General features: G+C 37.7%; 1 protein-coding gene across 1 annotated transcript in view; it reads right to left on the bottom strand.

The window, feature by feature from the left end:
* RIC1 (RAB6A GEF complex partner 1) overlaps positions 1-12383 on the bottom strand; it is a gene marked incomplete at its 5' end in the record, with an annotated part of 37994 nt that continues 25611 nt past the window's right edge. The window contains 13 exons of the mRNA XM_009696085.1: positions 1-286; positions 676-864; positions 1004-1181; positions 3039-3233; positions 4035-4321; positions 5337-5470; positions 5581-5739; positions 6030-6758; positions 7703-7819; positions 9705-9843; positions 10836-10996; positions 11566-11655; positions 12254-12364. Coding sequence (XP_009694387.1) covers positions 1-286; positions 676-864; positions 1004-1181; positions 3039-3233; positions 4035-4321; positions 5337-5470; positions 5581-5739; positions 6030-6758; positions 7703-7819; positions 9705-9843; positions 10836-10996; positions 11566-11655; positions 12254-12364 — 2775 coding nt within the window. The remainder of the gene's footprint in view (positions 287-675; positions 865-1003; positions 1182-3038; positions 3234-4034; positions 4322-5336; positions 5471-5580; positions 5740-6029; positions 6759-7702; positions 7820-9704; positions 9844-10835; positions 10997-11565; positions 11656-12253; positions 12365-12383) is intronic.

The raw sequence follows: 12383 nt of genomic DNA, 5'->3' as shown, positions 1-12383 counted from the left end.
TTAAGACACAATACAGTCATAACTGCCTTCTTGGAATGAATCCTCATCCTCTGTCTTAGACTTGTCCTCTTCATGCCTGCTTGCATTGCTGTTGGCAGCATCACTCTGAGGATTAGTGCCATGGCTAGATAAAGTCCTGCTTTCCTCAGCTCTGGGGTTCGCTTGTTCGGTAACCTTACAAGGATTCACTGGCTGAAAAGCTTCAGGCTGTACTTGCTCTTCTGCTATTTCACTTAGTTTCTGGATCTGTGGCCTGATGATATTTAGAAATGGCTTGTACCCAGGGCTAGGAAAAAAATGGTATAGAACACCATGAGTGAATTAAAAAATAGTTCTTCTATCATATGCCTGAAAAGCAGCTTTTCTTGGGAGATGTTTAATATCAATTAGTATCTTCTATAATCCTTCCTGTACAGAAACTCTTTTTTTTTTTGTAAACAGAGGGAAAAAGGCAACCATAATCAAACAATGAAAGTTGGGGCGTTGATTGTTTTGGGTTTGGTTTGCTGTTTTTTTTTCCAGTTGACTTCAACTATTAAGTGACTGTCCTGAAATTTTCTGCAAAAGTGCTTTTAAGTAATTGTTTCAACTAAGGCTGAGATAACTCAAAGTTATTTTTTAGGTAACTAATTATCTACAACTGGAATGATAATGAAGGTGGAAAATAACACTTACCAATCTGTAGAAGCCCATTTGTCAACAGCATATAGGCCAGTCTTGATATTCTGACAGATTTCTCCATCAATATCAGAGGATTGCATTATACTGAAAACCTGGTTGATTACTGAAGATTCTCTGAGGATAAGGCCTATGATAATACACCAATCCAGACATCCTGCTTCCATGAAGATATGTAGCAAGTACCTATATGGAAAAACAGCCTACTTAAGTTTTTCCACTCTGAAGACAAAATCCCAGTGTGATTCTGTAGACAGTATTTCTTTCTCCTAATGCTGCATACAAGTAATTTTAAGTTTCAGAATGCAAAAATTACATTACTTACCGCAGCTGGACCTGTGACTTGTGCGGCCCTTTACTAACCAGTTCTAGAGAGAGATGTTCAAGCTCTGACTGAGTTAAACTTAGACTGGAGAAGTTTTCATCCACCATGGTCCAGTCACCATCCACCATAGAACTCGTTTCAGTCAGGTCCGTTGCTGAACCAATGCTGCATTCGTCACCTATCGAAAACACTCAGAAACATAAGGGAAAAAGAAACTACTTACTTTAGTAAGACTGAATTTCTGAACTACATCCTATAGAAATTGACAAATTACACAGTAATGCTTTGCCATGTATCACAGTGCTAAGAAGTTGCTTCAGGCATGCTGTCCACTTCAGCATTCTTCTCATCACACTATATGGCAGAACTATTACTGCCGGAATGCAGCAGTTTTTCTACCAAAAATAATTCTGCAGAATAATATCAATAAGGGATCCTAAAGTTGTGTCAGCAATCATTATAAGACTACAGTGTCAGCCTCTTACATACTATAGTCCTAGAATTAAGTCTGTAGGAAGGGCTGCAGTCTGTCTAAAGGTACTGCTTTCTTAACCTTTGTTAAAAATGAAGATGCAATAGCAAGTTATTTTCTTCATCCAAAACTCTGAAGATTCTGAATACGTGGTAATATAAATATTTACCAGCACAAATTACAAAAAGAAGTGCTTCTAATAAAAACATGAGGAGTAGATATAGCGACAGAATTTTCACAGGAACAGTAACAGCAAAGCTAAAACTATTATAGTGGTGAGTCTTGAAGGCATGCATCCTCCAGAACAGTTTCATATTAAAGTAGATGCATCTTTTCTGTGGAAAATGTTTCGAAAGTCAGAAAATTACCTCATTAGCTTCTTGCCCATGAATACCACTGCTGGATTAGTTATTTGTGAAATCATTATTATTAGAATTCAGCTCACAATGTTTTAAAGACTATTAATTTAGTTTCACTTTAGAAATAAACTGCTTCAAAATCCATACCAAAGTCCACTGAACTCAAAGGTCTTCACCCAGCTCAGAAAAAAGTCAGATATGTTCTACAGAAACAGCAGTCGTGGCAGACAGCAGTACAAGATAATTCAATGAAAAGAGAAATAGATTTTCCTGATTATGCTTTTTTTGAGAGTTCTATAACAAACTTACTTAAACCTAATGCATTCTTGCTGTCTCCGGAAGTAATAAACAAGAGAAACAGGAGTAAAAATAGAACGAGACAGTGCCCAAGCAGGGGGAGGGAACCTCACTCTGTCTTCATTTTTTAAAGCCTGACAATTTGTTAAATAGCAGCTCCAAGTGCTCTGACTCTCACAGGAGGCCCCAGCATCTTGGCGAGATTGTAGTTCAGTACCCTTAGGTACTGAAGTCTTCCCCTAATAAAGTGGAAATCACATGATGTAGACACTGTTGAAAATGTTGCTCTACTCTTGAGGATGACAGAGTAAAAAAGATACGAATGGTCAAACATTTCCTGTCTCTGACTGTGGTCAGAAAAGATGCATAGAGAACAAAATTCCCCTTCGTATTTTCATAAGCTGATCATACATCTGAGCTTTTAGAAGAGCGATTTAAAGAAAGCCATAGGAAAAAAGAAAACAATATGGGACTATAATTTCCTCAACTGCCTCAATAAGGAATGCATCTAATGTGTTTCTAAAGAAATCCAAAAGCACAAAGTTCATGGATTAGAACAGTGCCAACCTGTGCAAGAGGCCAACCCGTGCAAGAGACAAAAGATAAAAAACTTAGAACACTCTTCCCAGCCAGACTGTAAAAATACTAAATTTCAAGTTACCACCACAGACAGGAACTGCAGCAAATAGCAATTTCATGTTCACATACTTAAAGATGTACAACATGGGCATTATCTTTCTGTTGTAAAAAATTCAGTTCATTTTTCAAAGAGTACTTTTTTTTTGTGAATTATGGTTATCTGCAGTTGAGAAGCACCAATACAGCAGTGGCATGCAAATACCAAAATGTAAGTGCGTACTTCCAGGTGCATTTTTCCAACGAGCTGACAGAAGGAAGAGTGACTAACCTTTACTTAGCAAAGGAGAAAGGAATGCGTCTTGCATGTGCGGTCCATGGGATGAAACTGTGTCAATCTCTCTCTGAGAGGAGCTGATAGTGCCAAGCCAACTGCGACTCCGAGGTGTGTTTGAAACCCCTGTGTCCATTTCCATGTTTACAAAGGTGTCTGCAGACCGAGATTTTAGCAGCTGCTCCCCCATGGCTAAAACAAGAGAACCCACCAAAGAAAAGTCATGCAACTATCACAAGAAAATTTGTTAAGTTCTCTAAGGGCATTTCAGGAAGCTAAAACTTGCATCTAAGCCAATATTCAATTTGTTGAGGGATAACCAACAGCAAGGAAATGCAGCAAGTTTAAGTATTTCAGGGATTTCTGATCAGCTCTTTATGTCAGCACTGGTGTAAAAGAAATACCAGGTGATAAAGTGTTAGCATCAATAGAACTAAATAATAGTGCTGCTACTACCAAAAAGAGGAATACTTGGCAGCTAGTATCAACTTTGCCCTAAACAGGCAAACTGGTGAACTGAGAGATTAATAATACAAAGGAGGTTTGCAGCAAGTCCTCAAACTTCTCACCCTTTAACATAAAGCAAATTTCAAATATTGGGAACATTACTTTTTTAAATTTAGAAAAGTTAATCAAAACCTTGTCTAAAGACTATCTGAGAATGTTGATTTTGGTAATTTTCTGTAGCAGAATTTACATCAAAGAGCAATACCCACGTTCAACTCAACATCTGCACAAGTGATACCTAGTTCAGTACACCTGAGAAAGCAAGAAGACTCAACAGAAACAGTAGTGTAATCAGACTACACAAGAGATGGTGCCTGTGCTAAACAGAATCTCTTCAAAAAACACACCCTGTGTGAGAAAGCTGTGCAGGTGGCAAGCCTCAGCCTGTTCTCTGCTTGGCTGAACTGAGGAAGGACAGATTCAGACTGATGGGTGTAGCACTGCAGGAAGGAAACCTAGTCCAAATCAATTCAGATGTTACAGCACCTGTCTTGTACTTTCCATTCTTGAAAGGTGAATTAATGGACGAAACCGGTATGACTGGAAATGGCCAGAGGAAATCCTTGTGTAGCTTTTTCAAAGCATACACAAAATCCTCCACGCGGGCAGCTCGGGCTCGCTCCTTGCACAGCCAACCAATCAGCTCAAAGCCTAACTGCGCAGCAAAGCAGCCAAGGTCTTTCAGCTTGATTTCTTCTAGCAGACGCCGAGCATGCCGCCAGAGCATCATGTCAATGTACATGTTCTCAGCACAGTCACTGTCTCTACTCCACCTATAGACAAACCAGAGAACAGTGACATTAAGACTGATAAAATGGAGTTGTAAAGGCTGTTGGCTACAACCATAGTACATCAAGTGACCAGAGTAGTGGTGGGAGCTTTCTGTATATCAACAAAAGCAGTTTCCACCATTCTTTGCTATTTATGTTCTCTAAACGATCCAACTGCCTCGAAAAGTAAGTGAAATAAGGGAAGGAAGTTACAACAGCAGCAGTGGCCATAGAGTATTAAACTATTAGCAATGCGGAAAAGAAGTAAAGAAGGAACAATAAAAGGCAGATGCCATTGCAAAGTGACTTCTGAGAAACAAGTTTAGAGAACAAATGAAGTATTAGTCTAGGACCCTTCCTATCAAAACCCTTAAGATAGGACCTTCTATGGAAAATTACTAAACAAAAGCATTTGAATTTGTACTAAGAATGTTTTGAAGGTCTTGTATGGGGAAAAAAGCCAAAACCAAGATAATAATGAATCCCAGCTCAGTGCTGCTTCTCAACATTAATACCGATCAATATGAATTCTGTATACAGCAGTTTAAAAGGGATTCACCCCAAGGTGTAAAAGGCTCTATTTATGGCTTGGCAACACACTGCTACATCAAAATGTGTCACAGTGCAATGTATACTATGATGCTGCAGTACTGTGAGCAGTTCAAGATGTGTATTTCAGCAAAAGAGATCCTTCAAATATAAGGGATGTGGTCTCACTGGCTATTTAAATTACTACATATTCAGATTCAGAGGTTATTGGTCAGCAATATCCATGTGCCTGTGTATATATACATACAAATACACATACACGCATACATTAACGTGTGAGAATATATTCTCCCAAGAACACAAGAGAGACACAGACATTATGAGAGGCAGGAAAAGACAAATGCAGAAGGACGTGGAGGGAGACTATGACAAATCTAACTCTATCATACAATGTACTTCTATAACTTAAATTGGTAGTTAGTACGATACCTAACAAAGTGGGGAAGGAGAGGACATTACTACTAATTACCTTTTTCCAGATGGGCCAGAGGGCATACTCAGTGTTTTTGTCAAGTTAAATTTGCTATGGAGATTCTCTGCTGATTGGGATAAACTAATGCTGCGATGTCTGAAGAACTCAAAGCCACTACTTGAACTAGGTTCCTAAAACCAAGAAAACCGAAACATACAATTAAAGGAGCAAACAAGCTATATAATAGCAAGATTAATCGTACAAGGTTTAATGCACAGTATTTACTATTCCTATCACGAACCTGAGTTGTTGGTGTAGCTGGAGGCGTCTCTGTTTCTCCAGAGCCAATGGCTTTAAGAAATCTGATCATATGACGACAAAGATCCCACTTTCCCTGCTCTAAGGCAGTATTAAATAGGAGAGTAGCATGTTGTCTGCTAACTGCTGGAACTTCCATATTCTGCAAGTAACAAAACATAATTAAGTCATTTGCTTTTGCCATCAAGCAATGAAAGTCCTCTTAAGTCAATCCACATCATGTCATGTTCAAGTATACCAGAGATTAGAAGCAGCAAATTTCATGCTATTATTTGCCTCTTTACAACAGTAAACTAAATACTTACATTGCATGATATTCCTCCCCTTCAAAACTGGACATAATCTCAACAGAAAACTGTTAAATTAAATGGTTTTTAAATACTACAACATTAGTAAATATTACCTCTCTTGCAATATATAAGGTACGATTACCTGTAGGATAATAAGATAAGAGGCAGCTGTATCCAAGTCCTGGGCCATTAAGCACTCTTCAAATAAGTCCTTTGGGTTTCCAACAGCAGCAAAAAGGTAATTCCACAGGGCATATTCTGTCTTCCTAGCACAATGAACAACTGTCTGCAGGAAGAGGGGGAACTCTGTAATGAACTTTGCCACAGTGGGAAGCAGAGGGTCGGGAATGGGTTCCCGCGAGGTAGCTTCTTCTTCCAGCACTTCATGAAGCATCAGTTCTAGTACGTGAGGAAAGTATGGTAATGCGGCACAGGAGTGGGCCAAAAGCAAGGCTTGTTCACCGAGGTTCCTAACCAAGAGCTGGCGTAAAATGTGATGGAGGTAGATCTGAGAGGTTCTCTCAACAATGCAGAAAGGAAAGAGAACCTCTAAGTGTTCTCTAGCACTGGTTTGAGTGTACAAACAGTCATAGAGCACAGTATCATTAACAGCACCAAGAACCAAGGCATCTTCAAACAAAACAGCCAATGGGTATATGTTGATGTGGAAAGGCAGCATGATCCGTCTTGACAGAAAGGAATGCGGTTTTCGATGATCTCTGGGAAACAGGGGAAGCCAGACTTTCATACCTGCCCCACCACAGCTGAGCCACAGAGCCTCCAATAAGTGCCGTTTCTGTTTGTTGATCCTGCAAGTAGTCCATACATTTTCAACAGACTGGGCTAAGACGACTGGAGCACAAAAAGGCAGCTATTTAAAAAAAAAAAAACCAAAACAAAACAAAAAAAAACCACAAACAAAAATCAGAATTCATTATTCCTTGTTTTTTTTTTCCCCTCTTCACAAGAACTCTTTTTTCAGCTAAGAACTACTTTCTTCGAACATGTTATTCTTCTAACAAACAAGAAACAAATCTGCTTATCCCTTAACTACAGCCTAACACTGGGGAAAACACAACTTATTACCTACATTAACTCAAAAGACATTTCTTTCATTTTTTTAACCTCCTTATACTTAGTCAGGAAGTCAGAGGGGTGAAAGTAAGGGAGAAAAATAAAAATCTGCTCTCTGCTTCTTCAGTTCCCAAGAGTCCAACCTAGAACTGACAAAACTACTACAAACACCCGATTTGCTAGTGTTTGAGCTGCAAACAGGACTTCATCTAAACTTTCCAGATTTCACTCTACCAAAGTGCTTGTTTCATGTAGAAGTGCTTTTCATCAGCACACAAAAAAATAGAAGTTCAGTCATGGATTTCTATTATTGTTATTTTTAGGAACATTGTAAACATACTCTGCAAAAAATTATAACGCTCCATAAACATACAGAACAGTTTTAGATAGACTGGAGATTTTCTGTCATTACTGCATACCAAATTTTGCACTTTAATTTTACAAACTGTGCTTAAAACTCGTATCTTTCACTGCAATACAAGTAGTAAACAAAAGCAGTAAATACTATAATTAGACATTCACACAATTAAGTAGTCATGTTTCGCATGTTCTTAGAGGGAAAAAAAAATAATCACAGGAGTACTGATTTACTTCCAGTTAACAATTCAGCCTGTAAGCGTAGACACTGCCTTGCATTATAGACCTGCTTTCTTTATGCCTGCACCACTCCCTTCTACAACTGCTTCAGTCACTGACAACATCTTTGAGGCCATATACAATATTCCACATATATTTACTCACATGCTTCCTTTGATTAGGATTATTATCCTTATCTCGTATCTGGGGTCCAGATCGATCCCTCTGCAACATGATGAGTTGTCCAGCTAAGTTTAGCATAATACTTTCAGCCTCACAAGCCTAAAAGATACAAGATAATTATGCAAATTACTTAAGCTTTCTGAATGCATCATTCTACCCATAATCACAGTACAGACCCAAAATAAGAAGAGTAAATTAACTGCACTGCCATACAGAGATGACTAACAACCAAATTCAATGCAGAAGGACTCAGAAAAATCAAGTAGAACTAAGTACCTACAGATACATTCATTTATGTAGTCTTCTGCAAAGGAGTAAATACTGGAAGGTTTCTTGTTCACTAGACTCATTCCACATGCTAATTCGGTATGGGTTTTTTTCAACTATGTCTTTTGGCACAGGCAAGCCACCAGTATTTTAAGAAAAAAAAAAAGCTCTGTATTCTTATCAGTATCACCACTATATGACTGCCAGTATCTGACTGCAAAGACTAACACTGATAGACAAACCAAAAGGAGTTGAGCCAAAAAGAGTTTAGCTACACTTGTACAGCATCTTGAACTTTTAGAAGCTGTAGTTGGAAAAAAATCTTTCTAGTTAGGTAAAGAAAGCAAAGTATTCTTTCTAAAGATTTATTTCAGAACTGTTTCATGTTAACTTTAAGCCAAGTCGCTGGAGCTAATACCATGCTGTTCATGAAGTTTAGATTTAAAATACATGGGTAGAGGGCCTGTATGGTAAATTTGCAGCATCAGGTGTTAAGGTCACTAATAGGTTACAACACTGAAAAAGCTGACACACTCCGCTAAATCAGACACATTGCTCTGTCTACAGTGTCATATTTAGTGCAACATTAATACTTTTCTTTTGATCAGGAGGACTGACAAAGTTTGAAGATATGAGCTTAGTTAGAAAGAAAAAGGGTAGTATTTGTTCAGTCTGAAGCTAAGTGTAAAATATTACCAGTGCTCTAAAAAGTCTGAGTAGCTTTTTCTCAAAATTAGGAAACACCACAGGTCAGGTAGTTCAGGAATAAGGACACTGTCTCATGGCAAGACGGACTAGGAAACCACAAGCATGTTGCCTTTTATGCCCTGTCTAAGATCGTACCAAAGTCTCAGGACACATGTTCAGAATTGTGGGACACTAAGTTAAAATGAACTAAAGGAAGCAAGTGCAAACCTTCAGATTTTACATCTGTGCCATTGCTTTCCTGTCTGCCAGTGGCTTTGGTATATGGAGAAAAATACAGACTGTGGGCCTGCCTCACAGACAATGCAATTTCTGAACTATCTTAAGGTAGCTGCTCTGATGAGAAAACACGCTTCATATTGCAGCTACTCAAACAGTTAAGCTTAATTTGTTTACACCACAGACAACAAAAATCCAAGTTCTCTTTGTACTGCATTTTCAGGGACCTGAATCATTTCCTGGAGTTAAGACATGGCTTCACCTTCATACCTTAGTCACTGTTTGGCTATTGGCCTATCTCCTGGCATAACTAGTGGGAGAGATTATCTTACTTTACTTTAGCATGGTAGGAAATTGACTAGAAGTAACATTATAGGGTCATATGCCATCTTTTCATTTTTTCTGTTTATTCTTTGAGTAATGGACCTGTTGCTGCAAGAAAGGCACTTCCTAATGCCATGAAGTGCTCTGGTGTTCAATTTTTAATACACAATAGAGAAACATACCCTTGCAATAGTTAAGTTTAATTTGTCCTCCAAGATCTGGCCCCAAACTTTGTAAGACGACAAGAGAAGACATGAAATAAAAGTAAGAGTTTGGATTTTATTTCCAGCCCCCACCTCCAATTCACACATAAAATGTCTCTATAACAAGCATCAGAAAAAACATGTTCTGCATTTTACAACTTAGATGAACCACTGATTTCTGATTATCAGCCAAGTAACCTTTGAGGACTAAGCTAACAAATCCAGGCACTGATTCTTTTAAGTTTTGAGCACTATAGACCTGTTACCTGTTGAGGCATCTTCAAGGTGATGCCAGTCTCTGTCCTCACTGATGTCAATGTAACAGACACTACAAGAAAAGGATGAGGAATGTACCGAGACATGGACACTTCTTGAAGAACTTGGATACTGGCAGTAGGGTTAAGACTGAAAGGAAAGATAACTATGTTTAGCATTTTTAAAACAGTATTTAACATGAAATTAGTATCTTGAAGTAAACCTCATGAAAATAAGCAACTTAACCTCTGCAAACATTTTACTTTACAGACCAAATGGACTTTCCTTTGACCAGGAATCCCACAGGCCCACATATCTACTCTACATAAAGTTACGAAATAAACCTAAGCTGGACTACTTTATCCTGCTAGTTTTGGAGAATATAGTTATAAGTGGACAGAAGACAACAACAGATACTTCAGGATAAGACTCTATTCACTCTTCAATAGGACAATTCCAGGGTTGGATTTTGTTGGAGTTTTCTTTGAAAAGCACTGAAAATATTTTCCTCTAAAGTGGATCAATCAACAGCTTGCTTTCTGTTAAAAGAAAAAAAGGTCCCTTCTTGCTGAAACCAAGATGCCATAACTGTAAGAAAAATCACCTGCTTAGGCACTTCTAAAAACTACCTGGGAATCTATATCCTCCTTAGGTTCACTATTCTTGTAAGTCTGAAAGTATCTGCCTCTTATGTTGCTACTTATTTAGCACGAAAATAGCTCCCTACAACCACACCACAGACCAAACTTTTTTTCTCTTCATCTTTGTTACTTCTCTGCCACCCTCACCAATTCCTACTTCTAATGTTAGAAATAGTTTTTATTAAAAATATTCAAGTATGTGGGTGCCTTTTAGTACATTTTTCTTCTATTTATGTTCAGTTTTCAAGTTCCTATCAACTAGAACATGCTCGTACAGACAGCTAGAAATGCACATACCTCAGTCACTACTCCACTGTATGCATGCAAGGGACAACACTCATGAACTACCACTTGTGCATACAGATAACACTTAACCCCCTATATTTTAAAAATCTGACTTACAAGTTACCAAACAACTTTATATTATTGTAAGAATTTACTCAGACTGAGAAGAGATTTACAAGTACGTTACTGCAAAAGCATTTAAATACTGATACTCACCCTTCAGGCCTTCTCTCAATACTGTAAAGGCAAATGGAACAATCTGCTCTGAACAATATGACAATGTCCCGGAAGACACTCAGTAGTAACGTGTCTGCTTGCACTTTGGTGATCTGTGCAAATGCATTGTCAAGATTAGACGTTCGCAGGTAGATTCTCAGCTACAAGGAAAAGGAGTACTTTCAATACAGGTTCTGTTTACCACAACCTTCATTTATTTTCTTTTTTGTGGAATGGCTGCCAAAGATTTCTAGCAAGACACATTACTGGGTTTTGTTTCGTCAAATGTTTTATCCATTACAATATATTATAAAGTGGTTAAAGAACAGTATAGCCAAATCTGAAGTACTGAACAATAATCACAAGGAAGGAGTTTTATTCATTAGTTTTAAAAAGCAAAGAGTAAGTAAAGCTCTTCTGACCATATAATTTAAAATCTTACAAAAGTGTCCCAAAATACTGTAACTAGATACCTCAAAACAGGCTTCATGCTGACATGCAAAAATGTCACAGTTTTCAGAACAATGAGTAGATTCATAGTAGTAAGCAGAAAATAGTTTTTAATAGCAATAATAAATTTTTCTGCAAAGAATTATTTAGATATTAATAAAGAATTTCTGAACATGACAAAAGCCACCTACATATCAAATTTTTCATCTTTATAATACTACTGTAGCACATATCAGGTATTCTAAACATGATTTCTTTACTTTGAAAAAAAATACCTCACCTCTTCCTGATGATCATTTAAATTATAACATGCAAGAACAATGAAGTCATTCCACCATGCTAAGCCACCTGTTATCATCATATTTTGCTCCTGAAATGAAAAAAGCACGCAAATGACATATACATATGTATTTTTATATACTTATACACACACACGTACATTCTATGGGTAATTTCTTAAAGCCATGTATGGTCTCCATGAGCGTTACTGATAGTGGCAAGACAATCTACGTATATGAAGTTTTTGTTGTTTTAAAAAACTAAGTACTAAAGAATAATATGCAAAAGACAAACATCGTCTTACAAAACACAGCTCCACAGTTCCTTATGCTACTGGCATCCCTGAACTCTCTCAAATCAGCCTTCTGCTTCTGGACAGAATTTACAAGCTTGGCATCCAAAGCTACATCTCGCACAAACTCTCAGATAAGATATACGGGAGCAGGTGTCTGACTATACACACTCAGAATTTGAAATCTTTTAATAATGAGACACAAATCATTGTGCCAAAGCCACAAGATAAGTCTTTCAGCCATTTTATGAAAAGCACATGCAAAACCAGTATCCCTAATCCCAAGTGTGTCTACAGGTTATTTGAAAAAATATATTCTTTTAGTTTTCTCCAAGAGTCACACTCCAACAAATGCAACCTCTCCAGTATACCTGAATAAAGTACCATAACATCTCACCTGGGTAATGTTTCCAAACAGCTTCCATTTTTTGGTAAGTAAAGAATAATGTGCAAAACCAAACTTGCCAACAACAGCTACATTCTGTCCAAGCTTGTCAATAGCTGAAAACTGTTCAAAGAGAAAAAAC

This window comes from Cariama cristata, unplaced genomic scaffold (assembly GCF_000690535.1).
Source record: "Cariama cristata isolate BGI_N322 unplaced genomic scaffold, ASM69053v1 scaffold17502, whole genome shotgun sequence".
Lineage (NCBI taxonomy): Eukaryota > Metazoa > Chordata > Aves > Cariamiformes > Cariamidae > Cariama > Cariama cristata.
Note: the sequence above shows the minus strand (reverse complement) of the source record. Positions and strands in the feature narration are given on the sequence as shown.